The sequence below is a fragment of the Chlorocebus sabaeus genome, chromosome 4 (genome assembly GCF_047675955.1).
Source record: "Chlorocebus sabaeus isolate Y175 chromosome 4, mChlSab1.0.hap1, whole genome shotgun sequence".
In the NCBI taxonomy this organism is placed as follows: Eukaryota; Metazoa; Chordata; class Mammalia; order Primates; family Cercopithecidae; genus Chlorocebus; species Chlorocebus sabaeus.
This window is the reverse complement of record NC_132907.1, coordinates 93,921,190-93,942,246: the sequence shown is the minus strand read 5'-3', so window position 1 is coordinate 93,942,246 and position 21,057 is coordinate 93,921,190. Positions and strand designations below refer to the sequence as shown.

Below are 21,057 nucleotides of genomic sequence, written 5' to 3'. Positions count from 1 at the left end.
GACCTTCCGATTGAGTCCTGTGGGGATCCACCCCAGACCTTCCGATTCAGTCCTGGGGGGACCCTACCCCAGATCTTCTGATTCAGTCCTGATTCGGCCTGAGAATTTGCATTTCTAACATGTCCAGGGACCACAGTTTGAAAACCTCCAATGGCAGACATGGTCCAATAAATGAAGGAATAATAACAGGTGGCAACCTCAGACAGCTTCCTCCCAACCAGTAAGAAAGTAAATCCTTTTGTAAACTAAGAGGAAGTATTAATATGGACGTTTGAGCAGACATTTAAGTGTCAGGACAAAGAATTAAAAACTAGCACAGGCACCCCTGAAGCATGATAGGATGGCAACAGAAGGCTGATTTAGTTTCCGAGAAATAGCTGACAGGCAGTGTTGTGTGTGTGTCTACTGCTTAGGAACCCAGAACAAACCTTCAGACCGTTTTCATGAGTACTGAGACCAAGAAAACCACTGGGCAGTGGGTGGTCTGGAAATGGAAATGTTTATGGTACTCCACTCATGAGTCGTGGAACCATGTTTCATACCGAAAACGTTTTGTAAATGTGGGCTTCAAGGTTTCAAAGTGAACCCATATGTGTTAGGAGAAAGGACACACCAAAGACGTAAAATAATTGGGTCAATATAAAATGAAAGTAGAATATTGCCCAGAGAGAAGATGTGGGTAATTGCTAACACGGATCAAAGGCACCAAAAAGCTGAGCTGTGTTTAAGATATTCAGACCCGCACCGTCCCGAGCAGCAGACACGGCGGCCGCTGTGTGTGAGATGCTCAGACCTGCCCCGTCCCGTGCAGTAGACACAGTGGCAAGTAGCCTCCGCACTGGAGAGTGCAGCTATGGAACGATGCTATCACCGGAAAGTTCCATCAGCCAGCACTGACGCAGACCTTTGCAAATGCCCCCTCACACCGAACAGCACCTATTTGATAGATTGTCCACTACTCAGTGAAAAGCCTGTGTTAAAAGCGGTATTTGGTAGAAGAGCAAAACGGGAAAAATTAAAAGTGGCAGGTCATTGTCTTCCATACTGAATTCTGGCAGAAGAATGTTGCAAGGAAGACGGGAGCCACAGGAGAAAGTATCCTTGTCCCAAGACAGGAGGGGGTGCCAGGCACGGTTGGCTCTGTCCCTGGAATTCTATGGCCGGAATCTGGAAAAAGGAAAAGTGACTGGAAAAGGAAAGATTCTGTGTGCAAATGTCATGATGCAGCCATCAGTGATCCTGAGAAAATAAGTGAACCAAAGTGGCTTTGGAGGGATGCTGCTGGATACATGTACAGATACAATGTACACTTGCATATGCTTGTTCACACAAAGGACAGGATGGTCATCCGCTCATTCAACAAATACTTGTCAAGGGCCTATATGTGCCAAAGACATCAGATGCACAAGAGGGTGCACTGTGGAACACATGCGCCCAGAAACGCTTAGAAAAATTCTAAGGAAAACAGAAAAGGCATTTTCAAATTAGAGAAATGAGACCACAGTAAAGACTGACCCAGTATTTGGATACATTATGTGATTAACCTTAACACAGGGAGGAAAGTGTTATCTTTCAGTTAATTTCTCAACTTCTGGAAAGCTTAGAACAGACCTGGCTAGGAGGAAACTGAATCCGAGGCAGGTGAGATCGTGGTGCCTGGATGCTTCCAGTGATTGGGTCAGCAGAACCAGGGGTGGGAGACGATCTCTCTTTTTGTTGGCAGATGGCGGTCTCCGCTGTAGCTTTGTCCCTGGTGACGGGACTCAGGCAGCATCCCCCATCAGTGGCAAAACCCCCGCCTCTGAGAATGTGGAGAGGACTTGTGAAGACAATGTTGTCCCACGCAGCACAGCCCAAGTGCTGGCAGGATTCAGAGCTAGAGGTTTCTTAGAGGGCAGGGTTGCGGAAGAGGCAGGGACTGCAGCTGCATAGTTTGTGTATATATCAGGCCAGTATCTCTTGTTCTAGACACATCCATTTGTGCATTCGTATGAGTATGCACGCAGGGTGTTTTTTCTTCTTTCCTTTTTTTTTTTTTTTTTTTTGGGAGATGGAGTCTCGCTCTGTCACTGAGGCTGGAGTGCAGTGGCGCCATCTTGGCTCACTGCAAGCTCCGCCTCCCAGGTTCATGCCATTCTCCTGCCTCAGCCTCCCGCGTAGCTGGGATTACGCTAATTGTCTGTAGTTTTAGTAGAGACGGGGTTTCACTGTGTTAGCCAGGATGGTCTCGATCTCCTGACCTTGTGATCTGCCTGCCTCGGCCTCCCAAAGTGCTGGGGTTACAGGCGTGAGCCACTGCACTCGGCCAGGGTGTTTTTTCTTTAAACCTTAATTTCATAGTAATTAACTTCCCTTTCAAGAGTCAGCTGTGCTGCCACTGAGATGAGGTAGAAAAGGCACAAAAGGATCTGGGCTTGAATCTCCTCTTACTGCATGCTTGGCTTTAGGCAAGTTACTTTCTCAGAACTATAATTTTATCTTCAGTAAAATGTGGATGTGGTGCCTTGGCATGGTGAGGACTAAACAAAGTCACATATTTAAATGTTAGAGTGGATTCTAGCTGGTTGCATTCATTAAGTATGTCCTCTCTTGAATGAAGGCATTTTCTGCCCCTAGAACTAAGGGAAAGCATCACGGAACACTCCTGGGTGCCATGGGTGATGACGGCTGTGGTACTCCAGGTTGGAGACTCGGCCAACAGTCAGTACAGCCCAACTCACTGTTGGGATATGGAGGCTGAGGCCTGCTGCAGTCACTGAGATGCTCCCCACTTTTTGAAAATTTAAAATAGCCCAAGCTAGTCTTAAAGTTCTGGCCTCACGCGATCCTCCCACCTAAGCCTCCCAAAGTGCTGGGATTATAGACGTGAGCCACTGCATCCAGCGCTGAGCTGTTTCTTGCTGAGGTGTCCCTGTAAGAGGAACTTCCAGATTGGGTCACAAAATCATAGTTGTTAGTATTTTCAGAGTTCTGGAGAACAAAACAGGAGCCAGTGATGGGAAGGAGAATAAAGATGGACTTCAGAAACTACAGATCAAAGAACTGTGGAAGATTCTAGAAAGGATTCTTCAACAAGTGATATGAATACTTTGTCAATGAAAAGACTGAAACTCTGTGAATACTTGCAGAGATTTATTCTGAGCCAAATAGAGTGGCCACGCCCATGACACAGCCCTCAGGAGGTGGTTGGGGTGCAACTTGGTTTTACGCATTTTAGAAGGTCATGAGACATCAATCAAATCTATTTAAGATATACCTTGGTTCAGCCCAGAAAGGCAGGACGACTCGAAGTGGGGGCTTCTGGGTTATAAAAATGTTCTGATTGGCAATTAGTGGGGGCTTCTGGGTTTTAAAAATGTTCTGATTGGCAATTAGTTGAGAGTTATTACCAACAGAAAGGAATGTCTGGGTTAAAAGAGGTTGTGGAGACCAAAGTTTTATCAGCAGATGAAGCCTTGGGGTAGCAGGCATCCCCTGAATTCCAAAAGGGGGGAGGGCATAGTCAGCCATGTCCCACCCCCGCTTCATGGTTTTCAGGTTAATTTGGAGTGCCCTGGCTCAGAGAAGGGGTCCATTCAGATGGGTGGGGCCTTAGAATTTTATGTTTGATTTACAACTTTATGAAGAGAACACTAGAAACCACTTGAATTCACTACATCATGAAAAAAAAAAATCCACATTGTAGAAGAGGTTTGTAGATTAACACATTAAGTGAATGCCAAAGCCACAAAATACCTAAATTTCTTTGAGGAATTTGAAAACTCTCAGGTATATGCCTTGTGGACAAGAGAGACAGAAAAATGGGACAGAGGTTGAGATGGTTTGGAGAATGGATAGCTGATCAGATCTATAGCTGTGCCTAGAGTGCTGAATAATGGATTTGCGTCCACAGGGAAGAAAGTCTCAGGTGCCACTGATAAAAGACCACGTCGTTGGCTCTGGGTCCATTCAACATCTTGGCAGGCAAATTAGTAAAAATTCGGAGACAACGCTTGGAACTACGAGGATGAAAAGAGCATTCGTGGAATGAGGCATTGAAGAACCTGAAAAGCTGGAAAAACCCCACGAAGAAATGAGAATAATTGTAGTATCCTGAACCAGGGATGGACACAGGACACAGGACTGGGGTGGAAGGCGGCAAAGACCCAGGGATCAGTGGCCCGAAGCTGGGCACTTCCCAATTGCGGGGATTGGTGCTACAGGCACTCCAGGCTCCACCGCAGAACTGTGTCCAGCACGGAGGCAGTGCTGTCTCGGGGGAGGCAGGGCCGCACCACCACGGGGCGGGAAGGGACCTGGCAGGGAGGCGCCCAGTGTTGCCAGCTGCAGGGCGTCGGGGGCGGCGCTGAGGCAGAGCGCGGGGGCGCAGGTTAAACCTAAAGGAGGGAAGCTTTTACGGGCGGAACAGACAACCGAGAACGCTGCACACTGTTCTTCCCACCCGAAATGCGTTTTCCCTTTTTTTTTTTTTTTGAGACGGAGTTTCGCTCTTGTTGCCCAGCCTGGAGTGCAACGGCCTGATCTCCGCTCACTGTAACCTCCGCCTCCCGGCTTCAAGCAGTTCTCCTGCCTCAGCCTCCCGAGTAGCTGGGAATAGGCGTGCGCCACCACCCCCGGCTAATTTTGTATTTTTAGTAGATACGGGGTTTCTCCATATTGGTCAGGCTGGTCTCGAACTCCCGACTTCAGGTGATCCACCGGCCTCGACCTCCCAAAGTGCTGGGATTACAGGCGTCAGACACTGCGCACGGCCTGCTTTTTTTTTTTTTTTTTTTTTTTTTTTGGCAGAGTCTCGCTGTCCACCGGGCTGGAGTGCAGTGATCTCGGCTCCCTGCGGCCTCGACCTCCTGGGCTCAGGCGATCCTCCCGCCTCTGCCCATGGAGTAGATGGGGCCACAGGGGCCTGCCACCACGCCCGACTATTTTCTGCAATTTTTGTAGGGATGGGGTCTGGCCACGCTGCCCAGGCTCGTCCGAACTGCTGGGCTCAAGAGCTCCGCCCGCCTCCGCCTCCCACAGCGCAGGGATCACAGGCGTGAGCTAGCGCGCCCCGCCCAGAGTTTCCGACTGTTAGCCTGAATCACATTCACGTCAAAACTTCTCTATATACAAGAACTGAAAGGCTAACTAACTCCCTGCTCCATCACTTCCCGTCCTGGGTCGCGGAGCCAGACATTTTCTCCAAGCACCTTCCCAGCACCGCTAGCCGGCTGCCTGCTCCAGAGCTCTGGCTTTCTCCAGGCGCCCCGGACCGCACAGGCCCCGCAGGCGCCAGGGCGTTGCTTGGCAACTGAGCTGCGAGGGGATTGGCCGCGCAGGACCCCGTGACCATCCCGGAGACTACGCATTTCCTGCGCCCCCGGAAGTGGAGGTAACGCCAGGCCCTGCCCCCTGCAGAGCCGGAAGCGGAGTCGCCCTGAGAGGTCGCACGTCTAGTAGGCGCCTCAGCCCAGCCGCGCGCCTTGGCCCATGGCCGCCTACTCCTACCGCCCCGGCCCCGGGGCCGGCCCAGGGCCTGCTGCGGGCGCGGCGCTGCCGGACCAGAGCTTTCTGTGGAACGTCTTCCAGAGGTGCGGCCTGGCACCGCCCCAGCACCTCCCGCCTCCGCTGCCGCCGCCCCAGAGTCCTGCCCCCACCGCCGCGGACCTGGTTCACTGCCGGTTCCCCCGCGGCCTTCTCTGTCCCCTGTCGGGTCCCCCGCGGCCTCCCCCGTCCCCTGCCCCGACCCCCGCGGCCGCCCCCGACCCCTGCCCCGACCGTCGCGGCCTCCCCCGTCCCCTGCCCCGACCCCCGCGGCCGCCCCCGACCCCTGCCCCAACCGACCGACGCGGCCGCGTCCGTCCCCTGCCGGGTCCCCTGCGGTCTCCCCCGCCCCCTGTGGGCCCCCTGTGGCCGCCCCCGCCTCCTGCCCGGTCCCTGTCCTGTGCGTTGGGCCCTTCCAGAGGTGCAGAGCAGCCGCTGCAGACCCGAGGTCGCGGCCACCGGCTCCTGGGCTAGGCCCTTTTTCTCGCCTCAGGAGCCGCCGGGTGGAGGGTCTCCAGGGGTGCTTGTTCGGGGAAAGCGGAAACGGACTGCCTGGGCGCTGTTAAGTGTCAGCAGCCGAGGAAGCAGCAGCGACCTGGCGTCTGCTCGGGGCAGGTGACCTTTACGCGGCGCCTTCTGTCCCGGGTCGCTTTTCCACGGAATGAATGACCGAAACTGTAGTGACTCATGGCCAGGGAATGCCTTAGTTATCTGAGGGAATCTTTTCTTGTTTGTGAAAAAGGGAAACTGGTGCAAATGTGAATTCAGACAGGCCAGGAGAGGAAGGAAGGGAAGGATTGAGAGAAAGATGATTGGCCTCTTAGGGGAAGACCCCGCTTGGACGTGGGCTCCGGGGGCACTTCCTTGATTCCCGTGTCCTCCTCAGCGGGATGGGAGAGGCGGGGGTTCCCGGAGGCTCCGAGCCTTCCAGAGTCGGTGCAGGGTTGACAGGAGACGTTTGTTTTGCTTTTCCTGAACTTTGGATCGCCAGCTTATTTGGTCTTCTTGATGTTGTAGGGTTGATAAAGACAGGAGTGGAGTGATATCGGACACCGAGCTTCAGCAAGCTCTCTCCAACGGTGAGTGGGCCAGTGGGACCTGGGTCCGGATCCAGAAGCCTGCTCTGCTCACAGTGGATAACTTTCTTTCTGAAGTTCATTTTCCAAGGACAAAGGGATCATTAGGACAAAGTATTATTACTGCTTCATGGTGGAGATGCTTCTGGTTTGTGTTGTGGCTGCCGCTGTTATTGGAGTGTCTCACCAGGCCGGCTAACAGCTGCGTGCATGGGCACAAGGAAAGGCTTCTTGAGAAATGAAAACTAGGTTGTAGGTTTAGGAGGGGAATAGGAAGCTTAGCTCTGTACAGCCGGAAGCCTTTTGGTAAGCTGGGGGTCCTTGAATTTCCTCGGTAACTGCATCTTGGTGACTTCTCTGAATAGACCTTCGAGGGCATTGGGGGGTGATTGTTGGAGGGCTTGGGGAGCTCAGGCAGCACTTGTGTGGGAACGTGGCTGTTACAGGAGCCGCAGAAACGGGGACTGCATTCCTGGGGAAAGGATTGGGGGTGCTAGAGGCGCTGGCAGGGGAATTATGAGGAGGTGTTCTTATCAGTGTGCGAATACTGGGCGTTCAGGCGGCGGGAAATCCGGGTCCTTGGGTGTTGTGAGCTCCCTGGAGTTACCTTCTTGCCAGTTTCAGCTCAATTGATCCCCCCTCCCCTGGGAAGGTCACGTTTTACTTCATTGAACACCTGACTGCCGCCTTTTCTGTAATCCCTTGGGGGCAGTCATCTTTTCTGATTCTGTGTATAGTTTCCCTTTCCAGATCCGTGCCATTTAAGCTCGAAAAGGGGTCGGTTTTGAGATGTTGTGAAAATGTTGAAAGGCTCCTCGTTATTAGTGGGAAGTACCTGATGTTGCCAGAGACTGGACTGGGGCGCGGGGAGCACTAGGGCTGCTGGACACTGCCTCACTGCGCTGTGCGTGGGGGGATGCTTCATTCAGCCTTACTGCCTAATGATTTGTGAGGATTTGTGTTTTCACAGTAACATGTTTACCTTATATTCTGACATCAGTTCCTGATATGTGACGTGTGGGCCACAGATGCTGGTGTATTATTTCACATGCATTTATATAGATTGTTTTCAGGGAATTCAGAAATTCTATTATTGGCACTAGTGATTGTGCTTTCTTGATTTTTCTCTTTTCATTATTCTTAAATCCTCCTTTTTTAAATTTGCATCTCAGTTCCTTTATACTTGGGAAGTGCAAGACATGGCTACTGGAAAAAGATGTCAAGAGAACCTGGAATCCAGTAAGCTACAATTTGGCAAATCTTAGCTTAAAACGTCCTAAATGTTGACCACAGTGGATGCAGATGGCTCTGTGCATCATCTGTGAAATGTGGTCAGACGACCACCCAGGTTCAAGTGGTTTGTCACCAGGGTGATACAAGCCACACAGAGTGCCCTCCCCAGAGGCCATGTTGCAGAGACATTTATTTTGAGTGGTTTTCCAGTGAGTGATGCAAGGTTCATGATCCATTTTAACAGCCTGCTTTCTGTGCGTTTGCTCAGGTTTTTAGCTTTTAGGTTTAGTTGTAGGTTTTCTGTTAAACTTGCTCACCTAGGAGTGGTGGTCAAATACTGGACCTCATTAGCATGAAAGCCTGCCCACCTTGGCAGGCTCCACTGGAGTGCTTTGGGGCCTGCCTGGATTCCAGTCCTGGCTCTACCAGTTTTGTGTCCTCTCTGTTACTGGGAGGGAATATTGAGGAAATGCATGCGAGGTGCTTCCCGTGATCCTGGCACGGAGCGAGTGCTCAGTGACTGTCAGCTGCGATTATTAGTAGTGGCTAATACATGACCACTGTTCTTGGCCAACAAGCCCGCTCAAAGCTTTGATGGTTTTCCGTCACCTAATGATGGTGATGGTTTCCACTTACTGAACACTCACGTGCTGGGCTAGGCACTTAACCCAAATCCAGGGTCAGCATTATTGTTTGGGGTTGGGGGCAGACACCTCCTGCTCTGACTTGTGTGTTTGGGTTCCCGTATTTTCACCAGAGGGTGTTAGTCCTGCCCCACTTCAGCTGGTCCTCAAAGCATATATAGCTCTTTAATCATCAGCAAGTATCTGTCGGAACATAATGTTGGTTTCAACTGCTACTAAATATCTACCAGGAGCCTGCTTGAGAGAGAGAATTACCTGACAGGTGCTGAGTCCACCATTCCTGAGATACTTTGAAATCAGTGTCTGGCTTAACCCAAGCTGTGCATGGGGACCTCTCACTGTGTTCCCAATGGAGTCACTTTTCTTAGGCACCCCCCTTTACCTTGGGCTCTGAGCTTCCTCTGCCTTTCATCTCTGTAGGGTGAAGCCCACATGCCCTTCAGGATGCAAAACCCTCTTCTCTAAAGTGCCTGCCGGGCCAGGTGCAGTGGCTCACGCCTGACCTCCCAACACTTTGGGAGGCCAAGGCAGGGGGATCGCTTGAGCACAGGAGTTTGAGACCAGCCTGGGCAACATTGTGAAGCCCTGTTCCTTGAATTGCCCTGGGAGATTTCCTCAGCTTGTGCTGGGGGCATGTGGCCCCATGAAGCCCGTAGTCACTGTCCACCCTGAGGGACGCTGGCTTTGGGGCTCACATGCCTGCTGCGGGGCAGCCCCAGGAGATGGCCGCCCTGTTCCTCCCTGAAGCTGGAGCTGCACTGTGTGCTCAGCAGCTGTGGTGGCTGTTCTGTTGTTTTCATCTTATAAACCATTTACCTGATTACAGTTTCCTCTTCAATTTAGCTGCTAGAAAATTTAAAGTGCGGTTGGTGGCGCGCCAGTAATGAGAGTTTAGAGTAGAGGTAAACTTTGTGACAGAGTCTTAGACCTCTTCACTTTCTCCTCAGCCAACATGGTTAACATTTACTGTATTTTGCTGTACTGTGTCTTTGTGTTTCCTGAGTTCTCTCTGGAATAAGGCAGGTCATTAGTAAGCACAGGTTTCTGGTCGTCTCACAGCCTCAGGCAGTGGGCGGTGCTGTCCGTGCTCCCTTTCTGGTTGCCTGTGGTAGCTCTCAAGTTGCAGGGCTGCGATTTGAAGCCTGATTCAGTGCACCGTGTTTCTGTCGTGTTCTGTGGTGGTTTGCTCCTCACGTGTGAGCAGTCACCCTGTGGCCCTGTGTTTTTCCACCACACCCCTGCCTGGTGGCATCCTACTGGATGTCTCAGCCGAGCCACTCTGTTCTGGATGCCCTTGTCCCCAGCCCCTTTGCTCTGGGCTCTGAGCTGCTTCTGCCTTTCATCTCTGTAGGATGAAGCCGCACCCGCCCTTCAGGATGCCAGCCTTGGCCACATCGTGAGACCCTGTTTCTACAAAAAGCCAACAAAAGGAACCCAGTGTGGTGGTGCACGGCTGTAGTCCCAGCTTCCTGGGAGGCTGAGATGGGAAGATCACTTGAGCCTGGGAGGTTGAGGCTGCATTGAGCTGAGATCAAGCCACTGCACTCCAGCCTGGGAGACAGAGCAAAACCCTATCTCAAAAAAACAAAGAAAGTGGATGTGTGCTGCCCCTGCCACTGGGTCATCGCAGCATTTTTCTTTTCTCTGATGCACACCTTTTTCCTCATCGTGGGGTCTCATGTTTTCGTAGTTCCCTCTCACTACTGGATTGTGAGCTGCGTGAAGGAAGGTTCATAGTTGTGTTGTATGTACAGGCACACACAATTTGTCTTTGGACAGACACATATCAATCCGCTTCCTTCTCCTCTCTGAATTTCTTTATATAAAAAAAAATTAGAGATGGAGTCTCACTGTCTTTCCCAGGCTGGTCTCAAACTCCTAGGCTCAAGCGATCGTCCCGCCTCAGCCTCAGCCTATACTAATATGAATTCCTCTACTAATGTGATTGAAATTAGTGTGACTTCTATAAAAATTGTTCTCCCAGATTGGGCTTCTGTTTTGATAGTAGAAGTAAATTATTAGGCTATTTCACGAAATTAATATATTACTGGTAGAAAAACTGAAGCTACAGAATGGCCGGGTTTCTCACTTCAGTTAAATTTGTGCTTCTGAGTGTTTGTATTGTAGGTGAAACTGCACTGAGAAGGTATTTGTGGCCCGTACACTGATTCCTTGATGAGACTTGTTTGCACAGGAGAGCTGCTAAAAATTACTGCTCTCAGGGAGGTCTGTGGTAACAGGTATGAAGAAGAAAACTGTTCTCTGCCCTTCTTTTTGCAATAAAATGTTACAAACTATCTTGAGTTCAATCCCTTTCGGGTGTTTGGGTTTTTTTTTTTAAAACATTCACATATTTCTTGGAATCATAAGAAATTAACTTTGTGCTTCTGAAGTAGGTTTGCCTTAATATAACACTGATGTATTTGTAAGGGGCATTTTTAAAGCTGTACTTTAAAAAATAATAATTCTTACGTTCTTTTGAAGGTTTTTTTTGTTTGTTTTTGAGACGGAGGCTCGCTCTCTCGCCCAGGCTGGATGCAGTGGCGCGATCTTGGCTCACTGCAACCTCCATGTCCGGGGTTCAAGCGATTCTCCTGCCTCAGCCTCCTGAGTAGCTGGGATCACAGGCTGCCACCATGCCCAGCTAATTTTTTGTATTTTTAGTAGAGACGGGGTTTCACTGTGTTAGCTAGGATGGTCTCGATCTCCTGACCTCTTTGCCTGCCTGCCTCGGTCTCCCAAAGTGCTGGGATTACAGGCGTGAGCCGGGGGCCAATATGGTGAAACCCCATCTCTACTAAAAATACAAAATTAGTCGGGAATGGTGGTGTGCACCTGTAATCCCAGCTACCTGGGAGGCTGAGGCATGAGAATCACTTGAATCCGGGAGGCAGAGGTTGCAGTGAGCTGAGATCGCGCCACTGCACTCCATCCTGTGGGACAGTGAGACTCCATCTCAAAAGAAAAAAACAAAAAAAAAAAAATGGAATAACCCTTGTTTAGGTGTTACAAAATCCAGGCCAGACAAATCTAAACTTAATCTCACACCCAGTTCCTAGATTAGTCCTTTCTCCAGCTCAGGTTTGGCCTAAGCCTCAGGGGTCCTTACTTGGTGGGCGCCACCTGCTCCCTTCCCCACCTTTGTTCCTGTTTTTCCTCTGCTGGCTCCTCCGGGGTTGGGTGTGTTCAGAGGTGGAGACAGGCTAAAGGTCTTTGGCTTTTAGGTTCTATTGATGGGTGAGTTCCAAATACTAGCTTTCTCTTGTAGGATATTTCATTTAGTTATCTATTAAAAATATTTATTTAGAACACACCATTCATGTGCCAGACACTGTTCCAGGCGCTTAGGGATAGGGTAATAAATGAGATCAACAGAAACACCTGCCCATGTTAAGCTCCTGTTCTAGGGAAGACGAAAAAGAGAGAAAATACACGTGTCCTTAGTACGTTAGAAGGTTCCAAGTACTGTAAAGAAAAATAAAGCAGGCTGGACTCAGTGGCTCATGCCTGTAATCCCGGCACTTTGGGAGACTGAGGTGGGAGGATTACTTGAGCTCAGGAATTTGAGACCAGCCTGGGCAACATGGCAAATCCTGTCTCTACCAAAAAAAAAAAAAAAAAAAATTAGCTGGGTGTGGTGACAGGCATCTGTAGTCCCAGCCACTGGGGAGGCTGAGGAGGGAGAATTGCTTCAGCCCAGGAGGTGAAGGTTGCAGTAAGCCGAGATCGTGCCATTGCACTCCAGCCTGGGTGACAAAGCCAGACCCTGTCTCAAAAAAAAAGAAAGAAAATGAAAAAAAGAAAGCAGAGATGGGGCAAGCAGGGGAGAGGGCTGGGGACACAGGGGAGGGGTTGAGAACACGGGGGAGAGGCTGGGGACACAAGCTTGCCTGAGTTCCCACAGTTCTCTGCCCCTCTCCTGTCACACAAGGCGTGCCCCCTGGGGCTTGTGGTGGTTTTGCGCCAAGCTAATATCTTGTTCTTCCCAACAGACAGAGGCCCGCTGAGGCTTCTCTCTCCTCCACAGGGAACAGCATTGGCCTAAACCTGCAGACACCATTGCAAAGGGAAGTCAGCTCAGGCGAACCCGCTGGTGAAGAATGATTCCAATGTGGGGACACAGAGGCCGACATTTCTTGCCATGGGTGATTTAATGTTGGCCCTCAATTTTTCACTCCCCTGTAAGAGTATGACACAGCTCACAGCTGCAGCCTAGCCAGGGCCCGAGGGAGGGTGGACGGACTTATCATCCCATAGGTGTTGCTTGTGGCTGGGTGACTTGCTTCTGCCAACGAGATTTGCACGGACACAGCACAAGCAGAAGCCTTGAATGTGCGGGCACTGCCAGGCCTGCCCTCTAAGGCTCTTGATTTTCCCCACGAGATGCGTGTGCCCCGGGGAACACCGGCTCTGGCTGCAGGATGAGAGGCGTGTGGAGCACACATGGTTCCCACGCTCAGCCTGGAGTCAAGCCCAGACTAGATCAGCCTAAGCCCAGCCACGCCACAGGTGCAGGAGTGAAGAGCAAATGCTAACTGTCCATGACAGTGGCTTTCAAAGGGGCATGTCATGTGCCTCATCCCAGCAACGGTGACGGCATTTCTCTGTCAGTCAGTCAGTAAGTGATTATTGACAAACAGTGTGCTGGGAAGCTGGAGTGATTTGAGTAGATTTGGCCTCTGTTCTCATGGAGCTTCCTTTCTAGAGGGGAAGGCAGATGATGGATGAATAAATATAAATGATTCTAATAGGTTGGGGCAGCAGTCATTAAAAGTAATGGCAAAAAAAAAAGGGAGGAGCCAGTGCTGCAGTTTGTTAATAGTAATGGCAAAAACCGTGATGACTTCTGCACCAACCTAACACAGTAATCATGGGTGTGCAAAATGTGGCAATGGGGAAGTTCCAAGTGCTAGGATGGCATCTGGCTTCCTGGTGTCAGGAGATGGGTTGGCAACCTAACCAAGGTTAAGTCCCAGTGCGGGGGTGGGCAGGGAGCGATATTTCAGTGGAGACTCCAAGGATGAATGGTATTTAGAGAGTAAACCCCGATAGTGAGAGGGGGAGTGTGTCTGGCACAGAGAAGAGCCTGTGCCAAGGCTGGTGGGGCGGGAGGACACCATGTGTTCATCCACCTGAGGGGCGACCAGCAGGCTGGAGCTGAGTGAGTTAAGAGGAGGATGTGGAGCTGGGGAAAGGCACCCCAGGCAGAGGGCACAGCAGGGGAAAGGTCCGGAGTCAGGCCTGAGCCTCTGTGGTTTGGGGAACTGGCAGAGGCCTGTCCGGGAGGAAGGGAATGGCAGAGGGGAGAGACCTTAGGCCAGAGTAGACTGCAGGGCCGTGCCGGGCACTGTGGGCTCTGGATGGGTGCTGGCATTTAAGAGGGGAGACCATAAGCCAGGACAGGGGGGTGAAGGGCCGTGCCGGGTACTGTGGGCTGTGGATGGGTGCTGGCATTTAAGAGGGGAGACCATAAGCCAGGACAGAGGGGTGAAGGGCCGGGCTGGGCACCAGAGTGAAGACCATAGGCCAGGGTAGAGGGCAGGGCCGTGCTGGGCACTGTGGGCTGTGGATGGGTGCTGGCACGTAAGAGGGGAGTCCACAGACCAGGGCAGAGGGCAGGGCCATCCTGGACACCTTGGGCTGTGAATGGGAGCTGGCATTTATGCTCGGGTGATGGGAACATGTTAAAAGATTTTAAGGAGGGGAGTAACATTTGGGATTAATGTGTATTCTGGGAATCTCAACAAAGTAAATTCATAGTTTGAATTTTCACAAGACTTCTGTACAGGCAGAGAGAAATAAGATCGCGTCTACGGCTGTGTGTTGATTATATTAAAAATATTTCTAAGTTTTTAAACGTCATTTCAACTGGTGTGTTTGTCTCACATTGGACATAAGTAGATTACAAGGTTAATGGAAAGTGGAAAAGTTAAGTCATGAACATAAAAGATACATCGATTTGAAAACAAAACATTTATTCATTTACTTCCGCTGCAGTTTTCTTGACTGCTGAATTTCGTGAGAAGGGATTGTTCAGGGAGGGTTGTGGGGCTGAAGACCCGGACAGGAGCTGGTGCTACCGCTATTCAAATCTGAGGGTGGTGGAGCTGGAGCCTTGGGGAGGAGCCGACGCTGCCTTTTAAGTCTAAGAGTCGTTGAGCTGGAGGTCCACGGAGGAGCTGGTGCTGCCACTGATGTCTTAGGTTGTGGAGCTGAAGACAGTGAAGGAGCTGGTGTGGCTGTTCCTCTGTGAGGGTCGTGGAGCTGGAGATCCAGGGGGAGAGGTGATCTAGTTTGAGGTTCATGCAGCTGCAGACCCAGAGAGGAGCTGGCGTTTCTTTAGTTTGAGGGTTGCGCAGCTGTAGAACCCAGGAGGAGCTGGCATTTTTCTAGTATTAGTGTTCTGCAACTGGAGAGGAGCTCATGTTCCAGTTTGAGGGCCGTGCAGCTGGAGACCCGAGGGGGAGCTGATGTTCCAGTTTGAGGGCTGTGCTGCTGTAGATCCGGGGGGAGCCGATGTTCCAGTTTTAAGGTCCGTGCAGCTGGAGACCCTACGGGGAGCTAATGTTCCATTTTTAGGGCCATGAAGCAGGATACCTGGCAGGGAGCTGATGTTCCAGTTTGAGGCCATGCAGCTGGAGACCCGGCGGGGAGCTGATGTGCCATTTTGAGGCCGTGCTGCTGTAGATCCGTGGGGAGCCGATGTTCCAGTTTGAGGGCCATGCAGCTGGAGACCCGGCGGGGAGCTGATATTCCAGTTGGAGGGCCGTGCAACTCGAGACCTGACGGGGAGCAGATGTTCCAGTTTGAGGGCGGTGCAGCTGGAGACCCGGGAGAGAAATGATGTTTTAGTTTCAGGGCCGTGTAGCTGGAGCCTGGGCGGGGAACTGATGTTCCAGTATGAGGGCCCTGCACCTGGAGACCTGGGGGGCAACATCAAACTGGAACATCAGCTCCCCTCCTGGTCTCCAGCTGCACGGTTCTCAAACTAGAACATCAGCTCTCTTGCCATGTGTCCAGCTGCACGGCCCTCAAACTGCAACATCAGCTACCCCCGGGTCTCCAGCTACATGGCGCTCAAACTGGAACGTCAGCTGCCTGCCGGGTCTCCAGCTGCACGGACCTCAAACTGGAACAGTTGGAACTCGGTGGGGCAGCTCCTATTCCAGTTTGAGGGCCGTGCAGCTGGAGCCCAGGGCTGAGCCGATGTTCCAGTTTGAGGGCTGTGTAGCTGGAGACCCAGCAGGGAGCTGATGTTCCAGTTTGAGGGCCGTGCAGCTGTAGATCTGGGGGGAGCTGATGTTCCAGTTTGAGGGCCGTGCAGCTGTAGATCGGGGGGAGCTGATGTTCCAGTTCGAGAGCCGTGCAGCTGGAGACCCAGGGGGGAGCTGATGTTCCAATTAGAGGGCCGTGCATCTGGAGACTCATCAGGGAGCTGATGTTCCAATTAGAGGGCCGGGGAGCTGGACACACAGGGGTAAGCTAATGCTTCAGTTTGAGGGCAGTGCTGCTGTAGACCCAGTGGGGAGCTGATGTTCCAGTTTGAGGGCCGTGCAGGTGGACACACGGCAGAGAGCTGATGTTCCAGTTTGAGCACCATGCAGCTGGAGACTCAGCGGGGAGCTGATGTTCCAGTTTGAGGGCCGTGCAGCTGGAGACCCGGTGGGGAGATGATGTTCCAGTTTAAGGGCCATGCAGCCGGAGACCGGGTGGGGAGCCAATGTTCCAGTTTGAGGGCCGTGCAGCTGGAGACCCGGTGGGGAGCTGATGTTCCGTTTGAGGGCCGTGCTGCTGGAGAACTGTGGGGGAGTTGATGTTCCAGTTTGAGGGCCGTGCAACTGGAGATTCAGGGTGGCGCCAATGTTCCAGTTTGAGGGCGATGCAGCTGGAGACCCGGTGGGAGCTGATGTTCCAGTTTGAGGGCCCAGAAGCTGATGTTCCAGTTTAAGGGCCATGCAGCTGGAGACATGGCGGGGAGCTCATGTTCCAATTTGAGGGTCGTGCAGCTGGAGAACTAGGGAGGAGCTGATGTTGTTTTCATTTGAGAGCCGTGGAGCTGGACACCTGGAGAGGAACTGGTGTTCTAGTTTGGCAGTTGTAGAGCTGGGGATGCAGGGAGGAGCTGTTGTCTTTATAGTTTGAGGGCCGTGGAGCTGAAGACCCTGGGAGGAGCCGTTCTAGTTTGAGGGTCTTGCACCTGGACACCCTAGGAGGAGCTGATGTTGTTGCAGTTTGAGTATTGTGCAGCTGGAGATCTAGTAGGGAAAAGGTCCTGCGATTCGAATCTGAGGGTCTTCGATCTGGAATCTACAGGAAGAGCCAGTACTGCCTCTCATGACTTAGGCTGTGGAGCTGGAGACCTGGGGAGGAGCCGTTGTTGGTGTTTCTCATTGAGGGTTGTGGAGCTGGACATATAGGGTGGAGCGTTGTTTTCTAGTTTGTGGGTCGTGGAGCTGGAGACCCGTGGAGGAGCCGGTGGTGGTGTTTTGCGTTGAGGGTTGTGGAGCTAGAGATATAGGGTGGAGCGTTGTTTTCTGGTTTGTGGGTTGTGGAGCTGGAGACCCGTGGAGGAGATGGACTTGGTGTTTCTAGCTGAGAGTCGTGCAGCTGGAGATCCATGGAGGAGCTGGAGTTGGTGTTTCTAATTGAGGGTCATCGAGGTGGAGATGGCGGAATAGCCACTCTTGGTGTTTTTCCGTGAGGGTCGTGGAGCTGGAGATACAGGGTGGAGTGTTGTTTTCTAGTTTGTGGGTCACGGACCTGGAGACCCGTGGAGGAGCTGTCGATGGTGTTTCTGGTTGAGGGTCGTGGAGTTGGATACATGCGGAGGAGCCATTTTTGGTGTTTTTAGTTGATGATCGTGGAGCTAGATACCCGCGGAGGAGCCGTTGTTAGTGTTTCTCGTTGAGGGTTGTGGAGCTGGAGATACAGGGTGGAGCGTTGTTTTCTAGTTTGTGGGTAGTCGAGCTGGAGACCCATAGAGGAGCCGGTGGTGGTGTTTCTCATTGAGGGTTGTGGAGCTGGAGATACAGGGTGGAGCGTTGTTTTCTAGTTTGTGGGTCGTGGAGATGGAGACCGGTGTAGGAGCCGGTGGTGTTGTTTCTCGAGGATTGTGGAGCTAGAGATACAGGGTGGAGCGTTGTTTTCTGATTTGTGGGTCGTGGAACTGGAGACCTGTGGAGGAGCTGGAGTTGGTGTTTCTAGTTGAGGGTCGTGGAGCTGGAGACCCATGGAGGAGCCGGAGTTGGTGTTTCTAGTTGAGGGTCATCGAGGTGTTGATGGCGGAATAGCCACTGTGGGCGTCCTTGTTTGAGGGTCGTGGAGCTGGAGATACAGGGTGGAGCGTTGTTTTCTAGTTTGTGGGTCGTGGAGCTGAAGACCTGTGGAGGAGCTGTCGTTGGTGTTTCTGGTTGAGGGTTTGGAGTTGGAGACAGCGGAGGAGCCATTGTTAGTGTTTCTAGTTGAGGATCGTGGAGCTGGAGACCCACGGAGGAGCCATTGTTGGTGTTACTTGTTGAGGGTTGTGGAGCTGGAGATACAGGGTGGAGCGTTTTTTTCTAGTTTGTGGGTCGTGGAGCTGGAGACCTGCAGAGGAACCGGTGGTGGTGTTTCTCGTTGAGGATTGTGGAGCTGGAGATACAGGGTGGAGCATTGTTTTCTAGTGTGTGGGTCTTGGAGCTGGAGACCCGTGTAGGAGCTGGTGGTGGCGTTTCTCATTGAGGGTTGTGGAGCTACAGATACAGGGTGGAGCGTTGTTTTCTAGTTTGTGGGTTGTGGAACTGGAGACCCGTGGAGGACCTGTCGTTGGTGTTTCTGGTTCAGGGTTTGGAGTTGGAGACAGCGGAGGAGCCATTGTTAGTGTTTCTAGTTGAGGATCGTGGAGCTGGAGACCCACGGAGGAGCCATTGTTGGTGTTACTTGTTGAGGGTTGTGGAGCTGGAGATACAGGGTGGAGCGTTTTTTTCTAGTTTGTGGGTCGTGGAGCTGGAGACCTGCAGAGGAGCCGGTGGTGGTGTTTCTCGTTGAGGATTGTGGAGCTGGAGATACAGGGCGGAGCATTGTTTTCTAGTGTGTGGGTTGTGGAGCTGGAGACCCGCCAGGAGCCAGTGTTGGTGTTTGTAGTTGAGGGTCGTGTTGATGGAGACCCGGTTAGGAGCCGGTGTTGGTGTTTCTAGTTGAGGTTTGGGGAGTTGGAGACCCGTGGAGGAGCCATTGTTGCTGTTTCTCGTTGACTGTTGTAGAGCTGGAGATATAGGGTGATGCGTTGTTTTCTAGTTTGTGCTTTGTGGAGCTGGAGATCCGCAGAGGAGCTGGTGGTGGTGTTTCTCGTTGAGGGTTGTGGAGCTGGGGATACAGGGTGAAGCATTGTTTTCTAGTTTGTGGGTCATGGACTGGAGACCCGTGTAGGAGTCAGTGGTGGTGTTTCTCGTTGAGGGTTGTGGAGCTAGAGATACAGGGTGGAGCGTTGTTTTCTGATTTGTGGGTCGTGGAGCTGGAGACCTGTGGAGGAGCTGGAGTTGGTGTTTCTAGTTGAGGGTCATGGAGCTGGAGACCCATGGAGGAGCCGGAGTTGGTGTTTCTAGTTGATAGTCATCGAGGTGGCGATGGCGGAATAGCCTCTGTGGGTGTCTTTGTTTGAGGGTCGTGGAGCTGGAGATACAGGGTGGAGCGTTGTTTTCTAGTTTGTGAGTCGTGGAGCTGGAGACCCGTGGAGGAGCTGTCGTTGGTGTTTCTCGTTGAGGGTTTAGAGTTGGAGGCACGCGGAGGAGCCATTGTTGGTGTTTCTAGTTGAGGATCGTGGAGCTGGAGACCCGCGAAGGAGCCGGTGTTGGTGTTTCTAGTTGAGGATTGTGGAGCTGGAGTCCCGCGGAGGATCCGGTGTTGGTGTTTCTTGCTGAGGGTCATGGTGCTGGAGACCTGTGGAGGAGAAACTGTTGGTGTTTCTAGTTGAATGTCGTGGAGCTGGAGACCCGCCAGGAGCCAGTGTTGGTGTTTGTAGTTGAGGGTTGTGTCGCTGGAGACCCGCAGAGGAGCTGGTGTTGGTGTTCCTAGTTGAGGTTTGGGGAGTGGGAGACCCGTGGAGGAGCCATTGTTGGTGTTTCTCGTTGTGGAGCTGGAGATATAGGTTGATGCGTTGTTTTCTAGTTTGTGGTTTGTGGAGCTGGAGACCCACGGAGGAGCCGGTTTTGTTGTTTCTAATTGAGGATCGTGGAGCTGGAGACCTGTGGAGGAGCCCGTATTCATGTTTGTAGTTGAGGGTTTTGGAGCTGGAGACTCGCAGAGGAACTGCAGTTGGTGTTTCTAGTTGATGTTTGTGGAGCTGGAGATACAGCGTGGAGCGTTGTTTTCTAGTTTGTGGGTCATGGAGCTGGAGACCAGTGGAGGAGCTGTCGTTGGTGTTTCTAATTGAGGGCAGTGGAGCTGGAGACCCATGGAGGAGCCGGAGTTGGTGTTTCTAGTTGAGGGTCCTTGAGGTGGAAACGTCAGAGTAGCCGCTGTTGGTGTTTTTGTTTGATGGTCATGGAGCTGGAAATACAGGATGGAGTGTTGTTTTCTAGTTTGTGGGTCATGGAGCTGGAGACCTGTGGAGGAGCTGGAGTTGGTGTTTCTAGTTGAGGGTCGTGAAGCTGGAGACCCATGGAGGAGCTGGAGTTGGTGTTTCTAATTGTGGGTCATCGAGGTGGAGACGGCTGAGCTACCGCTGTTGGTGTTTTTCTTTGAGGGTCGTGGAGCTGGAGATACAAGGTGGAGCGTTGTTTTCTAGTTTGTGGGTCATGGACCTGGAGACCCATGGAGGAGCTGTCGATGGTGTTTCTGGTTGAGGGTCGTGGAGTTGGAGACACGCGGAGGAGCCATTGTTGGTGTTTCTAGTTGAGGATCGTGGAGCTGGAGACCCGCGGAGGAGCCGTTGTTGGTGTTTCTCGTTGAGGGTTGTGGAGCTGGAGATACAGGGTGGAGCGTTGTTTTCTAGTCTGTGGGTAGTGGAGCTGGAGACCCGCAGAGGAGCTGGTGGTGGTGTTTCTCATTGAGGGTTGTGGAGCTGGAGATATAGGGTGGAGCGTTGTTTTCTAGTTTGTGGGTCATGGAGCTGGAGACCCGTGGAGGAGCCAGTGGTGGTGTTTCTCGTTGAGGGTTGTGGAGCTAGAGATACAGGGTGGAGCGTTGTTTTCTGATTTGTGGGTCGTGCAGCTGGAGACCTGTGGAGGAGCTGGAGTTGGTGTTTCTAGTTGAGGGTGGTGGAGCTGGAGACCCATGGAGGAGCCGGAGTCTGTGTTTCTAGTTGATGGTCATCTAGGTGGCAATGGGGGAAGAGCCACTGTGGGTGTCTTTGTTTGAGGGTCGTGGAGCTGGAGATACAGGGTGGAGCGTTGTTTTCTAGTTTGTGAGTCGTGGAGCTGGAGACCCGTGGAGGAGCTGTTGTTGGTGTTTCTGGTTGAGGGTTTGGAGTTGGAGACATGTGGAGGAGCCATTGTTAGTGTTTCTAGTTGAGGATCGTGGAGCTGGAGACCCGCAGAGGAGCCATTGTTGGTGTTTCTCGTTGAGGGTTGTGGAACTGGAGATACAGGGTGGAGCGTTGTTTC

The 21,057-nt window shown here is 52.0% G+C and overlaps 1 protein-coding gene across 5 annotated transcripts in view; it reads left to right on the top strand.

Moving 5' to 3' along the window:
* The first annotated feature begins 5,356 nt into the window (after positions 1-5,356).
* The window catches only part of PDCD6 (programmed cell death 6), a 39,149-nt gene continuing 23,448 nt past the window's right edge, over positions 5,357-21,057 (top strand). Inside the window, exons 1-2 of one of the 5 annotated variants that reach the window (XM_073014879.1) lie at positions 5,357-5,570; positions 6,541-6,602. In XM_073014879.1, coding sequence (XP_072870980.1) covers positions 5,470-5,570; positions 6,541-6,602 — 163 coding nt within the window. In that variant the 5' untranslated portion in view covers positions 5,357-5,469. Of the gene's footprint in view, positions 5,571-5,948; positions 6,139-6,540; positions 6,603-21,057 lie in introns of those variants that run through there. The other 4 variants (XM_073014880.1, XM_073014877.1, XM_073014878.1 and 1 more) reach the window with 4 other exon arrangements.